This window comes from Mustela nivalis, assembly GCF_964662115.1.
Source record: "Mustela nivalis genome assembly, chromosome: 7".
NCBI classification, from domain to species: Eukaryota; Metazoa; Chordata; class Mammalia; order Carnivora; family Mustelidae; genus Mustela; species Mustela nivalis.
In genome coordinates this window covers 48,627,150-48,650,332 of record NC_139026.1, presented here as the reverse complement: position 1 = coordinate 48,650,332, position 23,183 = coordinate 48,627,150, and the positions used below count along the sequence as shown (strand labels likewise).

General features: G+C 37.9%; 1 protein-coding gene across 1 annotated transcript in view; it reads left to right on the top strand.

Annotated features, from left to right (window-relative positions):
- Positions 1-8,168, top strand: part of CAND1 (cullin associated and neddylation dissociated 1) — a 40,474-nt gene extending 32,306 nt beyond the window's left edge. Inside the window, exons 11-15 of the mRNA XM_082740966.1 lie at positions 978-1,073; positions 3,507-3,676; positions 3,757-3,921; positions 5,256-5,363; positions 6,136-8,168. Coding sequence (XP_082597092.1) covers positions 978-1,073; positions 3,507-3,676; positions 3,757-3,921; positions 5,256-5,363; positions 6,136-6,360 — 764 coding nt within the window. The 3' untranslated portion in view covers positions 6,361-8,168. The remainder of the gene's footprint in view (positions 1-977; positions 1,074-3,506; positions 3,677-3,756; positions 3,922-5,255; positions 5,364-6,135) is intronic.
- Positions 8,169-23,183: the final 15,015 nt, after the last annotated feature.

Sequence of the window (23,183 nt, the reverse complement as noted above, 5' to 3'; positions counted from 1 at the left end):
AAAAGGATAGAGTAATAGGATCATGGTTAAATCTGTTGTAGTTCCTTTTGTTCATTATATTTTAATGTTACTCTTATCTTGAAATGTGGAAAAGACAGATGTCTCTTGAATTAATACTACCAAGGAGCCTTGGTAGTACTAATTTTAATACTAAAATTAGTGAACATAGTTCAAATGAAGGATCCTAGAAGACTTTGGATTTACTAGTGTCAATTCCTTTAGACCAAGTAGTGGGTAAGAAAAGCGAGTGCTTTCTTTAGAAACTGCTTTTTAAGAAAACATTTGAAGATCTTATAAGCTATTTATGGGTTTAAACACTTCCCTTTTGTGAGGGCTAGAATCTCCACTATTGCTCTTCTAGGTCTTTTCCTTCCTAGGAGACATTATTTCTTTTGAAATCTAATGGGATTATATTTTATGGGTAAATTTTACCTCCCCTGAGAGCAGTGAGTACCTCCCCCCCCCCTTTTTTTTTTTAAAGGTTTTACTTATTTATTTGATGGAAGGATCATAAGTGGAGAGGCAGGGGGAGGGGGAGGCAGGCTCCCTGCTGAGCAGAGAGCCCTATGCGGGCTGGATCCCAGGACTCCGAGATCATGACCTGAGCTGCAGAGGCCTAACCGACTGAGCCACCCAGGTGCCCCAGTACCTCCCCTCTTGACCAGAGAGAATTTTTTTTTTTTAAGATTTTCAAAATTCATTCATTCATTCATTTATTTATTTATTTATTTATTTATTTGACAGAGAGCGAGATCACAAGTAGAGAGGCAGGCAGAGAGAGAGGGAAGCAGGCTCCCCGCTGAGCAGAGAGCCCGATGCGGCCCCAATCCCAGGACCCTGAGATCATGACCCGACCAGAGAGAATTTTAAGAAATTGAGGACACTGATGTCAGTTGAAGTGGTTTGAAAATGCTGAAGCTGTCTATGGATTTTAGTGAATTTACATACCAGTAGACTTAAAATTTCTTTTTAATTAGGTTCATCATATGCCCGAAGCTCAGTGGTTACAGCTGTGAAGTTTACTATTTCTGATCATCCACAACCTATTGACCCCCTGTTAAAGAACTGCATAGGTAAGTGGAAACAAAGTTAAACATACTGAGTAATAATTTCAGTAACTAAATATTACCAGGGAACTAAAATAAAATGTGTGTAAAGGCCCGATAATTGATAATGTTTGATCTTACATACTTAAATTCTATCAACCTTTAGTTTGAAGTTATCAGATAATTTTGCAAATAAATATACTGGGATGTCTTCAGAGTGAATTACATTTTTGGTCTGTCTGGCCAGATATGAATCAATCTTGATTTGATCTGTTAGAGCCCCAATTTTCTGTTCTTACCTATAAGCCCTCCAGCTCCCAAGGAGATCTGTGGAGACAATGTAAGAATAAAAAACAGTAGAATTAAGAGAGAGCCAGAAGAGACTAGACCTGTCTCTGTATCTACAAAGACAAGAATTAGCTTTTAGGGTTATTTTTAATGATTTTATACTTCACTGTGTTGTTTTCATAATCAGTTTTCCTAGAGTGGGTAATACTAAAAACCTTGGTGTATTCCTAAAGACAGAGCAACAGAGATACCAGCAAAGTGGATAGACGGATATGGCAAAGAGGCTTTGTAGTTTTGGGCCATTCTGCAGTAGGCCAGAAAGGGGAAAAAAAAATTGTAAAGAATTACAGAAATGGGTTATTAGTTCAGAATAAGAGGCACATAGGGATAAATGGATGCTATTGTTGGGGCCTGGAAATAAAGAAGGTCTGAATTGGAAGATTTTTGCCGTCTATTCTCCTCACCTGTTTTTGGTTTGACTTCTTTATTTTGAGAATAAGGCATCATGAGTAGGAGGGGCAGACGGAGAATGAATCCCAAGCAGACTCTTCCCTGAGTGTATAGCCCAACAGAGGGCTTGACCCCACAACCCTGAGATCACAACCCAAGCCAAAACTAAGCATCAGCTTCTCAACCAACTCTGCCACCCAGGTGCCCCACTTTGATGTATTTGACATTTTTTGTGTTGTACAAGATAGGACAAAGGTGAAGAGTCCTGTGCCACATCTCCAGAGACAGATCCAGGTTGACAGGTCAACCTTTGTGAGTCATTGATTTAGTTATTTGATCAAATGATGGTCATTCTCATTGAATTTTGATCTTGTTTTGTATTATTTGTGACTACAGTAACATCAGAATCACCTAGGAGGCTTTTTAAACATTGTAATAACTAAACCAAAGAGTTGGGGATAGGTAATCCTAGTGCATATCACCATTTGTCCATAATAGTAGCAATATTATAGATGCTTTCTGAAAACAAATACTTTATTCTAATTTATGTCTTAGTAATTGTAAGCAAACAGAGGGGTAAGAAGGTTTAGTCTGGTATATTTAAATTTTTTTGATTACAAGGTATCTCCTGAACACTTCTTGTAATCAGAAGTTTCTTGGGTGGTCAGCCTTGAATTTACCAGTATATGTGTCTAAAGTATTATTTCCTTCCCATTCATTCAAATTGCTGTTGTGATATATTCAAGTCTTGGCACCTCTTTTCTTCCTGTGTATTCCAAAGGACTGCTGACTGTAGGGTTGAGATTCTATAATGATGAACAGTAACTCCATGTGAATATTAGGGATGTCCCAAATACTATTTGGTAGTATACATGCAATTTAGTCTATTCGTGTAGCCTAGCAGGTTTACAATTCTCATTTTGTAAACTGAGAAACTGAGGCTCTTGCCTAAAATAACTTGCCAAAAGTCATATAGTTGGTGAGTGAAGCAGTTTGGATCACCATCTGTGTGACTCCAAACATCTGTGCACTATAATTTGTTCCCATTTGCAAGATAAACCAGACTTATTTCTGCTTTTTTTGGTCCTGTGTTAGGTTTCAGTTTTCTCCTTTTGTATTTTTAACCCTCTTACAAATTCATATATTCTTCATTAATGATAGAAATAAATTTTGAAGGCACATTTCTCTTTATCATCTGATAAATTATAAACTTGTTAATTGTATTCAGTTTATCAAGCAATGAATCTAGTCCTAATCCTGTTTATCTTCTTTTGAACTCAATGTTTTTAATTCAGTTTTTGTTGCTTTCAGTGAAAATACTAATTTTGAACTCTGAGTAGAATCATTTATGTTATTTTTATAGCTGCTGGCTCCACCACTTCTCTATGTCGCCTATCTTTTTTCATATATCTATAGAAATAATTAGGGAACTTTTGGGGCTCTCTCATGCCATATCCTCTGCAATATAGAATGCTGCTGTGAGTCGATTATCATGTCTGAATGTAATTGTGTTTAATTGGTAGCTTACCTGTTGCCAAAGGCAGCTCTGTGGTTCACTTAATCTAATCTATCTTCATGTTCTTATTCTGTCATCACGTTCTTCTGTGACCTGCATTGAAGAAATGACAATAATATAAACAATAAATTTATCCGTTTAGAAAAAACATACCTATTTTGTTTTAAGGCTACAATGACTGTATATTGCTTCTTAACGATTTTCAGGTGATTTCCTAAAAACGTTGGAAGACCCAGATTTGAATGTAAGAAGAGTAGCCTTGGTCACATTCAATTCAGCAGCACATAATAAACCATCATTAATAAGGGATCTTCTAGATACTGTTCTGCCACATCTTTATAATGAAACAAAAGTTAGAAAGGAGCTTATAAGAGAGGTAAGCTAGTTACATTACTGTTTATCTAAGCTTGTCTTTTACTTTTAAGTATACCCACACATTCTTTTTTGTTTCAACAGGTAGAAATGGGTCCATTTAAGCATACAGTTGATGATGGACTGGATATTAGAAAGGCAGCTTTTGAGTGTATGTACACACTTTTAGACAGTTGTCTTGATAGACTAGATATCTTTGAATTTCTAAATCATGTTGAAGATGGTTTGAAGGACCATTATGATATTAAGGTAAGATGTTTGTGGCTATTTATAGATTGTTTTAGAAGAAGACTTCTATAGTGACTTTCTGTAGTGGAGAAGAAGGCTGTATGACTTTCACCCTTGTAATTTACTTGTTTATTTAAAAAAAAATCGGTTTGCTTGTCATGAACTTAGTAAGTTTGTTGTAAACTATAATATGCAAACGTAATAGTGATGCAATGTAATACCAGTTGCCATACAGGAAAAATCCAGAAACCTCATTGGAGGAGCAGGTCAAGCCTAAGAAATACTCTGTGCCAGCTTGCTTTAGTGCATAGTTTCTAAAGCTTTCCCTTACTCAAGAGTCCAGACAAGTTTTGCTCTTTAGAGTATAATGTGTGATGTTTTTGTCCTGTCTTAATATTGGATAGTAGTCTTCCATCATGGTCTTAGCTAATTCTTCAGACTGTTCTTAGCACTGTTCTACATGAACCATTTTATTTACTGTAATGAAGGATTTTCATTTTCCAATATGATACTGTTGGTTTAGTATCAAGAGTTTTTTTAAAAGATAACACAGAAGGACTGTTTGCATATACAGAAAGCAATCTGTAGAAGCAACTAGAGAGAAATCACTGCTTCTTAGGTTTAGAGTATAAACTTTGCTCATAACTGTTTTATTCATGTTGGTTTTAAATATGAACTATAAAAGGGTGATTTTAAAAATAAGTGCATTGTGTTTGTTCTGCTCTTTGGGGCCTTCCTTTAGTCAAGCAGGGCAAAAGGGGCAGCTGAACAGTAATAGCATACTGCCAGAATCCCAACTGCTGTGTTTCCATATGTGCATAATCTGATCCTCTAAGAATTCAATGAACAAATCTCCAAAAGAAGTAATAGAATCCTCCTGTTTCATTCTACAGTTTATAGTCTAAAGAGAAAAAAAGACTATGGGTTACTGGATTGACTGAATAACCAGTCTTTTTTGATATCTGCTAAGACACGAGAAACTTACTTTGAAGCTTTTCTCCTAATTCAGTTATTTTCTTGTTCAATGATTTTCCATTCTGGTATACACGAGCTTCTTAAAAAATAATGTAGAAATGGCCGTATCCTGACAGGTAAAAATCTCTGGGAAAGGGACTGAGGACTTGGGCATATTTCTGAAGCTCTGCAGTGCTGATGTGCAGCCAAACCTGAGAACCACTGTTAGTTCTGTACTCTAGGACCACATTATAGGTTAGATCTGGCTAATGCTTTTAACTAATATTCCTCAGATAAGATTTGAAACTTTAGTCATTCCTCTTAAAAACTTTGTCAGAGTTTGGAATATTATCTTTAGAAAACAGTGCAAAGTCTAAACTTTTTGTTTTAATTTCTAATAGATGCTAACATTTTTAATGTTGGTGAGACTCTCCACTCTTTGTCCAAGTGCAGTACTGCAGAGGTTGGACCGACTTGTTGAGCCATTACGTGCCACATGCACAACTAAGGTAATCATTGATCGACATCGCCTGCGGCCAGACTGGGCATATTCAAAATTCCTAGTTGATTCTGTACTCTAGTTTTCCAAATTTAACCATGCTAACCCCCTATGTAGCAGTTGGTTTTAAAAGTTAACCTATTGGATGTTTGAGAAAACTTAGCACTGTTAAATGCTGTTTCTAAAAGCTTTTATGTAATGTTATAACAGTATGATACATATGTTGGAATACTGATACAGGATAAAGAGTGATAGGACCATGAAAGAGGAAATCGTGAATTCTGGTGGAGGTGGGTAGAGGTGGGAGTCATAGAAAGCTTCCTATGAGAATGATGACATTTAAAGTGGACCTTGAAAATGAAAATCAGGATTTTTAGATTCAGAAGGTAAAACAGGACTTTTCATACAAAAATAATTATATATATTAAAACACAAGATTGGTCAATACATGATGAAGAATAATGAATAAACAGGGTAGCCAGAGAAGTTTTCTTCTCCAGAGTAGGACTTGATAAGCAGGTAAGGCTCTGTGTCCCACTCTTTGTTTCAACCTGATGGCTCTGGATTTTGTTTTTTAAGGGGCTTGGTATAAAATGTTCCCTCAAAGGAAGAACAGCTACTGCTAAAACGTTTAAAAAAATAACTGTGTTTAGAGTAGAAGAATGTACCTTTTGGACCTATAAAACAATGGTTTTGCTTTATTTACCAGAAATTCTACATGCTTAAATTTTGTTCAAGAGTTGTCTTTATAACACACAGTATAAATTTACTCAATATTACAGGTGAAGGCAAACTCAGTAAAGCAGGAGTTTGAAAAGCAAGATGAACTAAAGCGATCTGCCATGAGAGCAGTAGCGGCACTGCTAACCATTCCAGAAGCAGAGAAGAGTCCACTGATGAGTGAATTCCAGTCACAGATCAGTTCTAACCCTGAGCTGGCGGCCATCTTTGAAAGTATCCAAAAAGATTCATCATCTACTAACTTGGAATCAATGGACACTAGTTAGATGTTTGTTCAACATGGGGACCATTATATTGACCATATGATGCACTGAATTGACAGGTTAATCATAAGACATGGAAAGAAGTATTTAAGGCTTCAAAATGTTCCATTTTTTTTTTTTCTTCATGGAGACAGTTTGGCTCTCTTCCATTGTTGTTTTTGTAGCATTTCTTTCAGAGACATGTATTTCCACAATCTCCAGAGGTTGTAAAACCACTAATGTCTTAGTGGTTAGGGCAACATTTAAAAAATGGAAACTAAAAGTTAGGATTTATGGAGATAGGGTCCAGTATCTATTTGCCCTGTAATGTTTAGGATTAAAATGTTAAAATTTTGTGACCATGAATTTCTTTCTTTTATAAATTTTCTTTTAAAAATCAAAAATTCTACAAGATGAAAACCATGTTTTTCTTGTATAATTTTTTGTTTCGGCAACATAAATTGATTTTTAGCTGGCAGACAAGAATATCTGTGTAAGATTTGTTACATTTCAAAGGGTTTGGCAGTTTAAAAAAGAAAATAAGGTTTATCATTTTTTAAGTATGGGGATTAATGATATCCCTGTTGCGCACACTAATTTTGCATGAACAAGTTTACAAATATGTATTGTCTGTAAAGCAGCATGTGCAGATTATTCATAATATCAAAAGTTAAAATAAGTATTATTGTATTAGTGCAATTTTCAGATATTTATTTTTGCACAGAAAACATATCTGGAGAGAGAGAGAGAGAGGGGAGTAAATTTTTGAAACTTTGGTTTTCTTAATGCCAGTGTGAATTTGCAGATGTTTTCAGCAAATCAAGTCACAATAACAATTTGCCACTTTTTCTATTATAAATTTTCTTACACATTTAAAATTTGAATATTTAAGTACTCAGTTTTTCTCAGTTACCCATTTGTGTGTGTGTGTTTCCACTTAGAAATTTTTAAAACCAGATGTTTTCTTTCATTCCCTTTGGATCCCTGCATTCCTTATCAAAGGATACAAATACTGTGTATGCTTTTGAATTTTATTTTTAGGAAAATTCTGAAGCTGACTATCACAGGTTTGTTAGCTAATAGAGTATTTTCTTTTAGTTGAGTTAGATCCCCCCCCCCCACTTCTTGTAGAGCTAATTTACATATTGTATTTGGTAAGTGTTGACTACTTTTCCTGATTAAGGGGTCTGTGCTGGGGGGAAACAAAGCTTTGCAGTACCTTATATTGTAGTTAAAATTTTATTTAACATATCCTTCAGTGAGCTCATTTCACACTGTAGCCTCTTCCTTCAAATTTGTGGTGCTCCTGTAACAGTAAGAACTAATTTCTGAAATAAAAGACATCTCCTAATGCTGTGCAAACATAGTTTACATGTATTGAAGGAGGCAGTTGTTAAAATGACCAATTTAAGCAATCAGATATTTGAAAACTGCACCCTTTATTTTTGAAACTGTGAATTAGAAATACTTTCCTGCTGTGTAACTTCCTGCTTTGACATCCAAATATGCAGTGATTTTAATTGATAACATACTGTGGTTATTAGATTAACAGCTTGATTTCAAATGTTCAGATGATAATGCATAAGACATCATTACCAGTAAGGATTTTAGTACATTAACATAGAACGTTACATGAAGTTGGTGCCATTTCAAAAATGTGGCAGGTGATACTCTTATACCATAATTTGCATAAAACTGTAATAGAAATTTATTTTGAGATGTCAGTATATTATGTACTATGCATTACCGTGGTATAGATGTTGTGGATATATTTAAGTATTTGGTTACATGGTTTCACAATAAATTACAATACTGCAGGCTCTAGGACCATATAGGAGACTGACATGCATATGTTGTGTGAATGTCTTAGTTAATTGTCTAAAGTTAAATCCAGATACTTTTCATGTATTGGATTTTTTTTTTTTTTCTTTTTTAACTTCCAAGATGGTGTGGTTTTTAAGTCTTGGAAGTTGGCAAATTTTTCTAACATAGCTGAAAGTATCTTTTAATACTAGTAGTAGATACGGTTTTAGTGGTTTTTAAGAGAGATGTATATATTTACATATATATATTTGACAAAATTAGAATTTGACAAAATTAAGAAAACTCATTTTAAATGCTGAGTCCTTCTGATTACCACTGTACTTGTAGTGGTCATGTTAATACTAGAATGGAGGTTGCAAGGTACGGAGTCCGGTCATAGTCTGCCACTCACACTATTACCTGTCATACACATATTATTAGGACCTTCTGATTAGGTTTCCATATGCAGGTTTCTCAGGAGAGCTACAGGTTACTAGAAAAAAGCTGTTTGCTGATTTTTCTTGAGGACACATCAACTATTCAGAACTTTTTTTTTTTTTTTTTTTTGCTTTAAGGTTAGTATGGGGGGTTGCACTTTGAGGTTATTTTATGAAACTAAAGTGGAAAGGAAATTTAGTATGACAAGGCCTAATCTAAAAATTTGCATATAAAATCAGTAGCAGTGAATGATAATTATTAAGAAGGTGGTCAGGTCTTCACATTAGTGATGGCTGAAGCTTCCTAACCACTGGGAATTAGAATGTTTAATAAAAGAGGAGTATGATTTCATGAAATGTTTGAATATTTACCAAAAAAATTTATGAATCCATAATTAACCAAATCAGGTTTTTTTCCTAACACTTTTGTTGGATAAATGGTAAATAATAGGGGCATATCTAATTTAACCAGTTCTAAGGGATGTTTTGGTATCTTTATATATAGATCACTCTTGGACAGCAAATACATAGGCATGATTGAAGTTCATAAATACTCAAAATCCCTGGTCATTGAAACATTCAGTTAATGAGCCATGTAAACTTTAGCCACATGACAAAGTAGATGGCAATACTTCACAATTAAAAAGTTGAAGTAACATTTTCTGCCCACATTAAATTTTACCAAAAATTATAAATTAATTTTAACTGCCATTCTCTGCATATATTATGCTTAGTAAATGTTTTGATATTAAGGAGCTCAAAAGTTTTCTGCAAATTTTGGGTTCTGGCTTCTTAAATTGAATCTTACTTTTCAAATTACTGTGACCCCAGAGTCCTATCTTTTTTAAAATCGTATTTAATCCTTTGTAGAAGGGAAAAATGGATAGTACAAGACCACTTCATACTACTGTTTGGAAAAAGGATATTCTGGTTTTAACTGACTATTCCAGTTAAATACAAAACTCCTTTGATACCTTTGGTTGGTTAAAATGGAACACAGAAGTATTTGGTGGCAGGCTTCCAAAAGCTTAAAAATTAGGCCATTTTCTTAAGAGATACAGAGTGAAATTGCTGCTTAGTACTAGAAAAGTAAGATTTCGTTAATACCTACTGCAAGTTAGAGCAAGATTTATCAGCAATGTGTTTGTGCGCTTACAAATTGTGATTTTTCATTGGACATCATAAAAGCCAACTTCAATTAAAACTACTGGAGGGAATATTGCAGGTAATTTTACTTTGTTAGATCCTGTGATGTCAGTGTGTGTCAGGTTTCAGAATAAAATTTTTAGTAGAGGGAGTCTTAATACCATGACCTCTTCATACCTTTTTATTCTGATCTTAAATGATTATCAGTCGTGATTTTGGCAGATTGTTTTACTTAGGCCTTGGAGGAAAAGCTTACATTCTGTGAACTAAAAATTTTCCAGATTAGGAAAATGAGTGTATATTTAGCCATTACCAGTAACTAATGGTTGATGCACATTGATTGTATTCCAGAATGCTCTCTCTCTCCCCCACACACATAAATCTAAAGAACTGTACTCCAGAACTGGGTAATGTATGGTACCATAATAACCTCCCGTTTTTAATAGCCTGTATTAACCCTATTACTCTGTTACATACTCTGTACTTACCCTATTCATAGCTGTTTTACTTGTTCTGCAGATACTCCGCTTTTAGTATAAACCCCACTGCTTCCTTAACTACCTTAATATGATGGTAGTAGCTTACTATATTCCTAGTGTCATATTTTTAGAAGATTTGGAAATGTGTATTTTGTTTGGAATCATTATGATCTATGAACTAAGGCTTTCCTAAAACGGCTGGGAAAAAAAACAAAACTCCTGGATCCTTATTCTAGATATAAAACCCATGCTTTCCTCCGGAATTTAGACTTCAGAGGAAAAATACATGTTCTTCTTAGATCAGGATTACTTACCCTTGGCACAGTTGATATTTTGGACTAGATAATTCTGTGTCATGGAGGGCCGCCCTGTGCATTGTTAAGATACTCCCTTATCTCTACCCACTTAGATACCAGTAGTATTTTAACAACCAGAATTGTCTAGATACTGTCAAAATGTCCCCCACAGTGGACATTGGTGGGGAGGGAGTTAATGCAAAATAGCCCCCAATTAAAAACCACTGTTTCAGAGATTTCTTTATTACAGCTATAACCAACAGAACTGTACACGTAAAACCTCAGACCTTCTTGTGTCCATTTTCTTAAATACTACTTCTAATGAACCTATTTTCTTCCTAATCATTAAGTATATGATTTAGTGGAAATAGGTTTCTGCTCTATAACCTCTGATGGAATGGATGGTCTTAAATCCCTTGAGGCACTGTTTTTCTCTGGCTATCAAATACTTGGTGCACACTTGGCAGGAGTATAAAGGGGCTGCTACTGGACAGGAGAGTATGAAGCAGTTGGGAGTGCTTTGGGATCAACGCACTATGTAAAATGAAGTTTAGGTACAGTAGCCTTGTGCAACTAGTATATTTTCCCTGAGTTCTTCATGCATAGATTTCCAAGATTGTTCATACTCTATTCAAGCACGTAGTCTATTAATTTACTTGATTGAACTAACGACTTGTTTCCAGTACAGGTAGTTTCCTGTTTAGTTACAATATGTGAAGTCCTGCCAAACAGGGGTCTTTTGAATTTTGAAATCCCCTCTTAAACTCAAGCTGACTATAGCAGATTCTTGCTATTTTTCTAGTAGTTGATGTAAGGAGACAGAATGCTTCTGTATGAATTTTGATACCCACACATAGGATTTTAAAGACTGATGATGGTAGGCATGTGACAGAAGAATGACCACAAAACTGCCTCTTCTTTAAAAGCAGACAGTGGAGCAAGTAGTCTGTGAAGCTTCCTAACCATCTCAGTACCACTGGGAGAACTGGCATAGACCCAAAAAAGGTTTCTTTTCCTTTTACATGATGTTATTGAAATACTAATGAGCTTGATTGGCCCACCGTGTAAGTCCAGAATAACCTTGAAAATCATTCAGCCCTTAAAATTTACATTTAAAGGATTCCAAAATTAGTTCCAGCCTCCATCACCCTCTAAAGTAGTCAAGTCTTAGCTGATGACCACATGCTGCTGGTGAGATAAGAAGCCTCACTGCCGATCTGTGTACCTGCTCACGTGTTCTGCAGTCAAGATTGATCTAATCCCATGCTTCCATTTCTGTAAATGAATCCAAGGCAGAGCTAATTACCTTTTCCTCTCCTTCTACTTGGTACCTCCTACTCTTTACTACTATGTGCTTGATACTGGGGAAGACACACTGCGTAATTACTATGAAATAGTGTTGTAATAGGGAAAACAGAACATTCTGTACGATTTGTATCAGAGAGGTTCTTCGTCTGGGGTTCAGAACAAACCTAAGCCAAAGAAGCTGTGTACCCCAGTGGGAACAGATCTGGTGAAAGCATAGAGACACGGGGTCATGGTGTATTTAGAACTGAGTGGCTGTGGTTTGCAATAGAGTGAGGCAAGGGAAGGTAGATGATAGGGGGCTTTGTAAACAGTTTGGCTTGCCAGCATCCCTGAAATTAAATCCATAGAAAGACTTAAAAGCTAGGAAGTCATGTAATCAGATTTGTATTTTTGAAAAATTAGCTGTGGTTTAGAGAATGGATTAAATGGGAGGTAAGACATTTGTTGATGAATTGGGACAGTAATGCAGTGAGGGAAGGTTTTGCTGAAGAAGTACAGTTTGGAGAGAAGTCAGGATGTTTGAAATAAAAACTGACAGGAGAGCCATTTCCTGGGTATTGGAAGTATATACAATTAATACTGCAATATGAACGTTCTCCAAAATAGAGGTTTTACGACAACTTGTTTATTATTATACATGTCTGTTGTGGGTAGCATGGGGGGCTGGCTTCCCATCTCAATGGGACCCAGTAGGACCAGGATACCACTTGGAATGCTGTCCCTTGCTGTGGCAGAGGGAAAGTGAATGAATCTCTCCCTCCTATTGCCTGTGCCTGACAATGACATCACTTCTGATCACATTTTGGTGGATATGAAGTCATGGCCATATATAACGACTGAACACTCACAAGACATTTGTGAAAACAGTAAGCTCAGCTGAGTTCTGATTTTCTTTTTTTTTTTAAGAGGCAAGGGAGGTAGAGGAGGTATGTCACTTTGCATGTCCACCACAACTCAAAATTAGATGTTCCTACCTCTATTACAAGTTGTTTTCAAACACCCTGCCACCAAGTTTTTCTCAAGCTTTTCCTTCACTTGGTGTCAGTGACTGACTCCTCTCTTTATCATCCATAGCTACCCTCAACCTTTCCAGAATAACAAATTTTGTTGGCCACTTCTAACACTGGCACTCAGGCCAATGAGAAATAGATCACCTACCTCAAGTGCCTATCCCCACCTCTGCCATTTCAAGTGTATTTTTCCAGACAACTACTCTAAAAGTGGCAGCTATGTTGGTGTCTTCTAACATATGTACATAGATGCTTTTATTCCATATTCCAACCCCATGATTCTTACTTTTATCAACTTCTTTATTTCAACCAACCACTCTGATGGCTACGGCTAAGATAATTGGATTCAGAGCTACTCAAACTTAACCTCTGGTAACCTACTCTTAACTACAACTTCCTGTTCAAATTCTGTGCTCACTGGCCCTAAACTGATCTTTGACTTCATGGAGTCCTGCAGTCGGGATTTTCCACTACTTTTTCTGAGTCCGTCCTAGCCTTCTGTTTTCTACCTAGCATTGACCTGGTTTATAAAATTACTTGTCCTCTTAAGGCATTTAAGGATGCTTACTCTTCCATTCCCTAAATCTTCCTTTAAGTTTTACACTTCGCTTTCTTCTCCATACCCAGCGGACTACCATTAATCTCATTTTATCGGTAAAATTAAGGTCGTCCCTCCACCTAAAATACTCATATCCATCCTTGTCTTCACTCTGTGTTGCTGCCCTGTAGCTCAAGACCAACCTCTCCCAGGTTTTGGTTTGTTAAATTGGTTCCTCATTTCTTCCCTTTATTCTCCATGCCACTTCCAGTGGTTCCATCTGCTCAACTCCAATGTACACTGAGGTCTCATCTAAAAAGTTTTTATTGCATTGTCCACAAGATGTCCTGTAACTGTAGAGGCCAGTGGTTTGCTTTCCCAATTTCTTGCCTTCTTTTCACTTAACATTCTAATCTGGCTTTCTTCCATCTGTTGGTGATCATCACAACAACCAACTTTAGTGACGTCTAAGATGCCAAAATGGCCTTCAGTCTTTTCCTTACTTGAATTCATTGATGCTAATACTGTTCATCACTTCCTTCACAAGATTACCTGTTCCCTTGGCTTCTAGGACTCTATGGTCTCCTAGAATTTCCTTATACCTGTGAGGCCACTGCATCCTCCGTTTCCTCAAATAACCGTTCCCCTGCCCTTTCAGTCCTCAGGCTCATGTAGACCGGTTTCCCATTCTATCTGAAAGCAAGCTTCCTGTGAAATCTTTTGTAAGTCGATGGGGTAAAATGAAGACACAACTCTTGTGAACTTGTACGGAAACATTTGTGAGTGTCCCGAGACCCAAAAATAAACTCTTAGGCTTTTTTTTTTTTTTTTAAAGATTTTATTCATTTATTTGACAGAGATCACAAGTAGGCAGAGAGGGAGAGAGGAGGAAGCAGGCTCTCCACGGAGCAGAAAGCCTGATGCAGGGCTCGATTCCAGGACCCTGGGATCATGACTTGAGCCGAAGACAGAGGCTTTAACCCACTGAGCCACCCAGGCGCCCCCTCTTAGGCTTTTCTAATAGCTTAGGACACATCTTGCTAACAGTTACAAAAAATAAGTGGAGAGAAAGCACAGTTACCCAAGGACACGGGTCAAAGCTATGGCAGCCTGACCAGAGGTGCCGAGCATGGGTACCGGGGAGGGAGTTGGTGACAGTGTGCACTGCCCTAGAACTGCTCCTGTGAAACTACCACTGAAGGCTATTACTCGCTTTTCCACAAATGCAAAAGTCCTCTTTGGGTTTCTCTGGTTAGTGAGAACAGGTACTAATGTAGGTCTTTCAGATAAGCACAGTTGTGTAACATGAACTTTTGAAAAAGTAGGAATACCTACAATAAATAAGTCCTAGGTCAACTCATCCATTCTTCATTGTTTGCATGTTGATTTTAGAATCTGCACACCTAGGGGCCCCATGGTGGCTCGGTTAAGTGTCTGCCTTCGGGTCAGGTCATGATTCCAGGGTCCTGGGACACACACAGACTCAAGTGTGTCCATTTGAGCCCCCTGCTCAGCAGGGAGTCTGGTTCTCCTTCTCCCTCTGCCCCTTCCCCCACTTGTGCTCTCTCTCAAATAAATAAAATCTTAAAAAAAAAAATCTGTATACCTAGCCCAGTCCATGATCCTATATTTCAGACTGTTACATCAAGTCATTGCTAGACACCTTGTAAAGGCATCTCAGACACCACATATCTAAAGCTGGACTCAGCTTCTTCCCCTGGCTTTTCCTGTCTTTATGTCTTCGCTGAAGGCACTTCCTCTACCCAACCACTGAGACATCTCAGCACAAGTCGGGAGGCAGAATAATGCAAAGAATGAGGATTCTGCTGCCAAATGTCACCTGGGTTTGAATGTCAGCTGATTATTAGTTTGATTCAGGCAAATTACTTAGCCTCAATTTCCTCATTGATAAAAATAGTAGCTACCTCATGGGATTATTGTGAGGATTAACTAGAAATACTCGTGAAGCCCTTAAAACTGCTAGGTACCCAGTAAGTGCTAGATAATTGTTAGCGCTTATTAGCATCCTGCCCATTTTATTTCCTAAATATTTCTCAGTTTCATCCCAACTGCTCCTGACTCAAGACTCCGGTTCCTCCTTATCTACTGACCAGATTACTGCAAAGGCCTCCTAATAAGTATTTTTGTGTTCATTCACTCAGCAAGCTAAGTTACGAAGTGCTTTGTTAGGTCCTGCTGAACTGCAAGGGCAGGTGAGAGACAGAAGCTGGTAGAGGGTGTGCTGGTTGCCATGGCGAAACTGACATAAGCACCATAAAATTCTGTGTATAAATAGCCGTAGGAGACAGAGGAGATGACAAGGGAGGATACAATCCATTCTACGTGGGTGGGGCAGAAAAGGTTCATGTACAAGATGGAATGTCTTGAGATAAGAGGTGTTCCTTAGAAGAGTGGTTTCAAATAAGGATGCATCACAATCACTTGGAGGGCTTCTTAAAACAGATTGTTGGGCCTTACCTCCAGAGGTTCAGGTCCAGCAGGTAGGTATGGGGCCCAGTAATTTGCATTTCTGATAAGTTCCCAGGCCATACTTTGGAAACAGCTATATTAAGATACCCAGAGAGCCTTCAGTCCCAACTCCCTTTTTCTACCCAATTGCCGAAAGAATGGTCTTGACCATTTTTGCAACCTTGGGGTACATCCTTCAGTTGTCCCTTTTTGCCTACAGGGCAAGTCCAATCTCCAGATCTGGCTACATCTGACCTTCTAGCTTTAGCATCTGTCACACCTAGGGCTCACCTTTATCTCTGGCAAGAAATACTTCCTGAGCAACCACTTTGTTCCTGACCTTCACAGCTTTGCTCAAGTTTAAAATACGCCTTTGACTGGAATATCTTGCTTTTTTCCTTCCCTCTATATGACTGGATGCTGTCTTGTAGGCTGAGTCAAGGCCTCTAGGATGTTTTCCTTACTGCCAAGTGACAAAGAGGGCATAATCTAGGGGCCAGCTCCCATGTTTAGAGCCTTCCCATTATTATACCTGTAATAATGTCCAATTTCTTTAAAAAGCACCTATTAACACTGAAAATATTGCTATTCTTCATGCCAGTGCCTATGATTGCTGAATAGGGGAGGGTAAGGGAAGAGCCGACTGAAACAACTGTTGGCAGATAGGACCTTATGTAAAACCAAATACTGTCAGCATCCCAGGCCCACTCTATACTTAATGCCTCACTGCCTAGAGTCCTCTCTGGAGTTGGCTGGCTTGAAAGGATTCCTGTTTTGTCTAGTTTGTGACTTCTTTTATTCTGATGCCCTGTGCTTATTGTCTTCTAGAAATTTGCCAGAATTGCTGAAATACTTGGACATTTCCTTTTATATTTTATATTTTTATTTTATATATTATACTTATATATTAATATAATTATAAATATAAATAAATATATAAAATCTATAAAATAAATACTTTATATATTTATATTTTACAAATGTTTGCTGTCATCTCAGTAGAATTTTGAAACTGATTAAATAGTATGTAACATTTGTCTGCCATCTTGCAGCTACTGTTCTCTCTTGTTCTTTTCTAATGCATTAAAGAGAAACATTGTAACAGTTGTTGAAAGCTCAGCCTGTAAACCCGAGTTTACAGATTCTACCACTACTTAGTTGTGACACTTTGGCCAAATTATTAATGTCCTTAGGTCTGTTTCTTCATCAGTAAAATAGAATTGTGTAGACCAGCCTCAAAAGATTGTTAAGAAGGTTTAACACACACACATACATGCCCACCCACACCATAGAGTACCTATTTAGAACTCAAATATATTTTGAAAATTACATTTATTCATAAATGAATGGCTTACAGAGGCTTAATAGTCCACTTACAGATTTTCCTTATATTACTCCCATTGCTAACTAGTTGAGCTTTTTCCCAAGGGGATGGGAGGGATGCACTTTGAGGAGAACATTTTACAGCTGATTTTCAGATTTCTAGGATGATTCAATATTTAAACTATTAAAGCATAAATTATGATACTAGAAAACTAAAATAATAAAACTATTGCGCTATGGGTAGTTATCAGAAATGATAATAAATAGTATCCTAAATGATGAAACATGTGATCTAGAGCAAGGTACTAGACCATCAGCATTATAATATATCATTGTTTTAGAGGTTTAAGAAAAATGAAACAAAGCAAAAAAAGGTAACGAATGCTGCTATTTAGAAAAGAGAGAGAAGGGGGTGGTTCAAGATGGCAATGAAGGAAGGTCCTACACCTACCTCCTCCCATACACACATCAGATTTACACCTACATATGAAAAAATTTGCTCTGAATAAGGCCTTAAGGCTAGCTGAGCAGCTCATTCACGGTGGCCAACAAGGAGAAGGGACCACATCCAGGTGGGTGTTAGAGGCTGACACGTGGTCTCACCATAACCCCCAACCCTGGTGCAACAACCCACAATTAGGAGGGAAAGCATAAATAAGGAGCATCTCCTTGAGGAGTGAAGAATTTGTACCCAACATCAGACACCCAAACTTTTATCACCTGCACATGCGGGATGACCAACCCCCCACCAATATCGGGCTTTAAAAACCAACAGCACATTATGTTGATGAGATCCAAAGGAGAAAGTATAGAAATGCCTTTTAAAAGGCTAACACATGAATTACTCATCCTAAAGCTCAGCACAAAAGCAGCCATTTGAAGGGTCCCCAGACATTAATTATGTGAAAGAGATTCATTGGCTAATCTTAAAGCATAACTGGTAGGAGCAGAGACCTGTTGAGATACTCTAGGAAAAACAAAGGAACTAGTAAGAGCCAGTTTCTTTTTTATCTTAGGTGGTGTCATCTTCATGGTCCAGTTCTGCCACTATCAACAGAGTCGGTATATCCTGAGGGAAAGATTTGCACAAAACTGATGCCTTGGTTTTTATGGCTAGGACCAGAATATGCTATTTGTCAGCTGATTCTGAAGGCCAGGGAGGTTAAAATTCAAAATAGATTTAAAAAAGCATACAACTCAACACCAACACCCTAATAGCTTAAGTGAAAACAAAAATGGGCAGGGGACCTGAATAGGCATTTTTCCAAAGACAACATACAGACCGCCAACAGACATATGAAGATGCTGAACATCACTAATCATCAGGAAGCTGCCAATTAAACCCACGACATGTCAACTTCACACCTGTCAGAATGGCTAAACTTAAAAAGCACAGGAAATGAGTGTTGGGCAAGGATGTGGAGAAAATGTAACCTTCATGTGCTGTTGGTGGCAATGTCAATTGTGGAGCACCGCAGAAGGTCTCTCAGAAACTTAAAAGTGGAATTACTGTAGGCTGCAATAATTCGACTACTAGGTATTGACCCAAAGGAGATGAAAATACTAAAACTAAGAGATACATGCACCTATATGTTTCTTGCAGCATTATTTACAATAGCCCAGATATGACAGCAACCCAAGTATCCAATCAGAGATGAATGGATCGGGAAGATGTGGTATCTACGGACAATAGAATCGTGTGCAGCCACAAAAAGGAATGAAATCTTGCCATCTGCATGATGTGGATGGACCTAGAGGGCATAAGGCTAAGGGAAATAAGTCAGCCAGAGAAAGACAAATACCATATTTCATTCAAATGTGGCATTTAAGACAAAATGGGAACATACAAAGAAAAAAGAGACAAATACACAAAACACAAATTCTTAAATACAGAGAATGGACTGATAGTTGCCAGATGGAGATGGCAGGGGGAGAGGGTGGTGGAGAGCGAATGGGTGAAAGAGATGAAAAGCATTAAGAGTACACTTATCTTGAGGAGCACAGCAAAATGTGTAGGACTTTTTGATTATCACATTGCACATCTGCAACTACTAGAACACTGTACATTAATTGTACTTCAATTTAAAAAAACCATCAGGAGGAGAAAATACACTCAGAGCACCATATTTACCAAAAACAAAAATCCAAGTATTAATAAACCCACACAGTTCAAACTGGTGTTAAGGATTCATTGTATCAGCACAACACTAAAGAAATTCATTAGATCACGAAGGAACAGAGCAAGGCAGAAGAAAAAGAACAGTATTACAAAAACAGCCAGAAAATCGTTAATCACAAAATGGCAATACACACATACCTCTTGATAATTCCTTGAAATGTGAATGGACTAAATGCTCCAATGAAAAGACAGAGTGGCTGAATGGTTGGCAAAACCAGACTCATTTGTCTGTGGCCCAAGAGAGACTCACATCAGATCTGAGGACACAGACTGAATGTGCATGGATGCAAAAATATATTCCATGCAAATGGAAACCAAAAGAAACCTGAAAGATATATACTTCTATCAGACAAAATAGATCTGAATGGGAAGGCTCTAAGTAGAGACAACAAAGTGCATTATATAATAATAAGGGGTCAATCCCACAAGAAGATATGATGATATTTGTAAACATTTGTGTACCCAATATCTTACATATCTTAAGCCAAATTTAAAGGGCAAAAGGTTGAAACAGAATGACAGAACAGCAGCAGGGGACACTAATACCCCACTTACATCAAGAGATAGGTCATTCATCAGACAATCAATAGGGAAACACATCAGCCTTAAATGACATATAGGCCAGATGGATTTCGTGGACATGTGTAGATCACCTCATCCCAAAGCAGCAGAGTACACACTTGCTCATAAGCACAATGTATATCCTCCAGGACAGACCCTATGTTGGCTCACACCACAATCCTCACTACACTTAAGAAAACTGAAATCATGTCAAGCATGTTTCCCAACCACGGACCCGGGACATTCAAAATGAAGTACAAGAAGGAAACTGAGAAATTCACAACTACATAGTGATTAAACTGTGTGCTCCTGAGCAACCAATGGGTCAAGGAAGAAATCAAGAGGAAAACTAAACAAAACAATACAAACCCTGACATAAGTGAGAATGGACTGGCATCATACTAAAACTGATGGGTACTGATGAGGCAGTTCTAGGAAGGAAGTTCTGAGCAGTATGTGCCTACCACAAGAAACCAGGAAGATCCCAAACACCCAAAGTTTACAACACCTCAAAGAATTAGAGAAGTACAAAAATGAACCCCAAAGTCAGGCAAAGGAGGAAATAATGAAGAACCCCATGGAAATAAAGGCAACGGAGTCTTAACAAGGCAGGAGGAAAGATCAATGAAACTAAAAGCTGGTTCTTTGAAAACAGAAATAAAATCGACACAACCTTTAGCTAGACTTACCAAGAAAAAAAAAGAGGGGCCTCGAATAACATCAGAAATGAAAGGGGAGACATTCCAACTGATACCACAGAAATGCAAGGAATCATAAGAGACTTCTACAACCAATTGTTTTCAGAAAACATGGGACACCATGGAAATGGATGAATTCCTGGAAACCTATAATCTCCCAAGACCAAATCCTCTAGAAATAGAAAATTAGAATAGACAGAGTACCAGTACCAGCCTGACTCAGTAATCAGAAGCCTCCCAACAAAAATCCAGGACAGGTGGCTTCACTGGGCAGTTCTTCTTAGTGCTCAAAGAAAACAACTTCTCACACTTGTCCCCAGAGAAGAGGTGAGGAAACTTTCAAACTTATAAGGCTAGCATCACCCTGGTAGCAAAACCAAGGCACCCCCTAGAGAGAAAAATAGAGACCAATATGCCCAGCAAACAGCGCTGTAACAAACAAAACAACAAAATACTGGCAAAGCAAATTCAACAGTACATTACAATAGTCGTACATCATGATCCATGGGGATTTCTTCCTGTGATGCAGAGACTGTTGAACATCCATAAATCAGCATATGTGATACACCACATTAATAAAACAAAGCACAAAAATCATATGTTCCTTTCAACAGATTCAGAAAAAACATCTGAAAGCAAACCTCTACATCTGGTTATAACCAAATCTCTCAACAAATTGGGCAGAGAGGGAATGTATTTCAGTGTACTAAAGGCCACCCACGGCAATGCCAGTGATTACATCACACTCAAAAGTGCAAAGTGCAATGTTTTTCCTGTAAGGCCATATAAACCCACAATAAACACCATAGTCAATAGTTCAACTGAAAACAAAAATGAGCAGAGGACCGGAATAGAAATTTTTCCAAAGATGACACCCACATGGTCAACACACACATGAAAGATGTTCTAGGTCACTGATCATCAGCGAAATGCAAATCTAAATAAAAAACCACAATGAGATATCGCCTCACCAATCAGAATAGCTAATATAAGAAACTCCAGAAATAAGAGTTGGCAAGGATGTGGAGAAAAAGGAACCCTTATGGACTGTTGATGGGAATGCAAGCTGGTGTAACCGCTATGAAAAATGCTATGGAGGTGCCTCAAAAAATAAAAAAATAGAAATACTATAGGACCCAGTAATTCCTCCTCTGGGTATTTTCAGAAGACAATTACAACACTATTTCAAAAAGACATGCGCTCCTGTTTACTGCAGGATTATTTACAACAGTCAAGACACTGAAGTAGCTGCTGAAGTATCTATCAAGGGATGAATGGGTAAAGAAGAGACAGTATGCGCATGTACATTATACATAAAATGGGCTATTACTCAGCCTCAAAAAAGTATGACATCTTGTCATTTGGGACAACATGGATGAACCTAGAGGGTATTAGGCTAAGTGAAATCAGTTGGGCAGACAAAGACAAATGCCATATGATTTCAATTATATCTTGAATCTAAAAAGCAAAGCTGGGGCTCATGGGTGCCTCAGTCCATTGAGTGTCCGACTCTCGATTTGGGCTTAGGTCATGATCGCCATTGGGGTCATGGGAACAAGGCCATGGGAGCAAAGCATTTGGCTCTGTGTTCAGTGGGGAGTCTACTTGAGATTCTCTCCCTTCCCCTGCCCCTCCCCCATGGTCACACTCTCTCCCAACTAAATCTTTAATAATAGAAACCAAACAAGTGAACCACAGAAGAACCAGACTTATAAATACAGTGGGCAAACGGTGGTTCTCACAGTAGAGGGGTGTGGTGGCGCAGGTAAAATAAGCAAAGGGTATTAAGAAGGATAAACTTCCAGTTATAAAATAAATAAATAATAGTACAGCACAGGGAATATAGCCAATAATACTGACATCAATTTGTACAATGACACTGGGTAATTGTGGTGAACATTTCATAATGTGCGTATTTGTTGACTTCCTATGCTGTACATCTGAAACTAACATAATGCTGGGAATGGCCAGCAACCCCTGCACGGATGGATGAAAGATTACTCCAAACTTTGCTGTAAAGAGAGAAGGCAAGGGGGTCAATGCTCAGAGACAAAGCCATTTTGCTCTCCTTTGCTCCTGCTTTTATGGGTCCTTCAGGATAATCACAAATCCTTATCACTGTTTCTCTAGCATGTGATGTGTGACACAGGGTCTTACGGGAACTGGGGGGGGGGGATCTGTTTACAGGAAAGATACGATATGCTAATCTGTGTTCTAAGAGTTCTGCTGAACATAGCCTACGGGACAATGCATACATGGCTTAGATCACAGGGTGGCTGTTTGGGCTAAGAAAGCTTTGGGGGAACTCTCTGCAGCATTCCAAAGGCCTGCACCCTTCTTGGAAACCTTCCCTACCCTCAAATGCCCCTGTGTTACATTTTAGCAAGCCAGATATTATGCTGAGTTCATGTTCTACATTAACCCCAGCAACATTATATGTCAACTATACTCCAATTAAAAAAGAACATTCTAGAAGGAAACAGGCAGAAAGCTCCTTGACATCATCTTGACAGTGATTTTTTTTTTAATCTGACAACAAAAGCAAATAAGCAAAAGTGGGACAACATCAAATTAAAGACTTTTGCACAGCAAAGAAATGC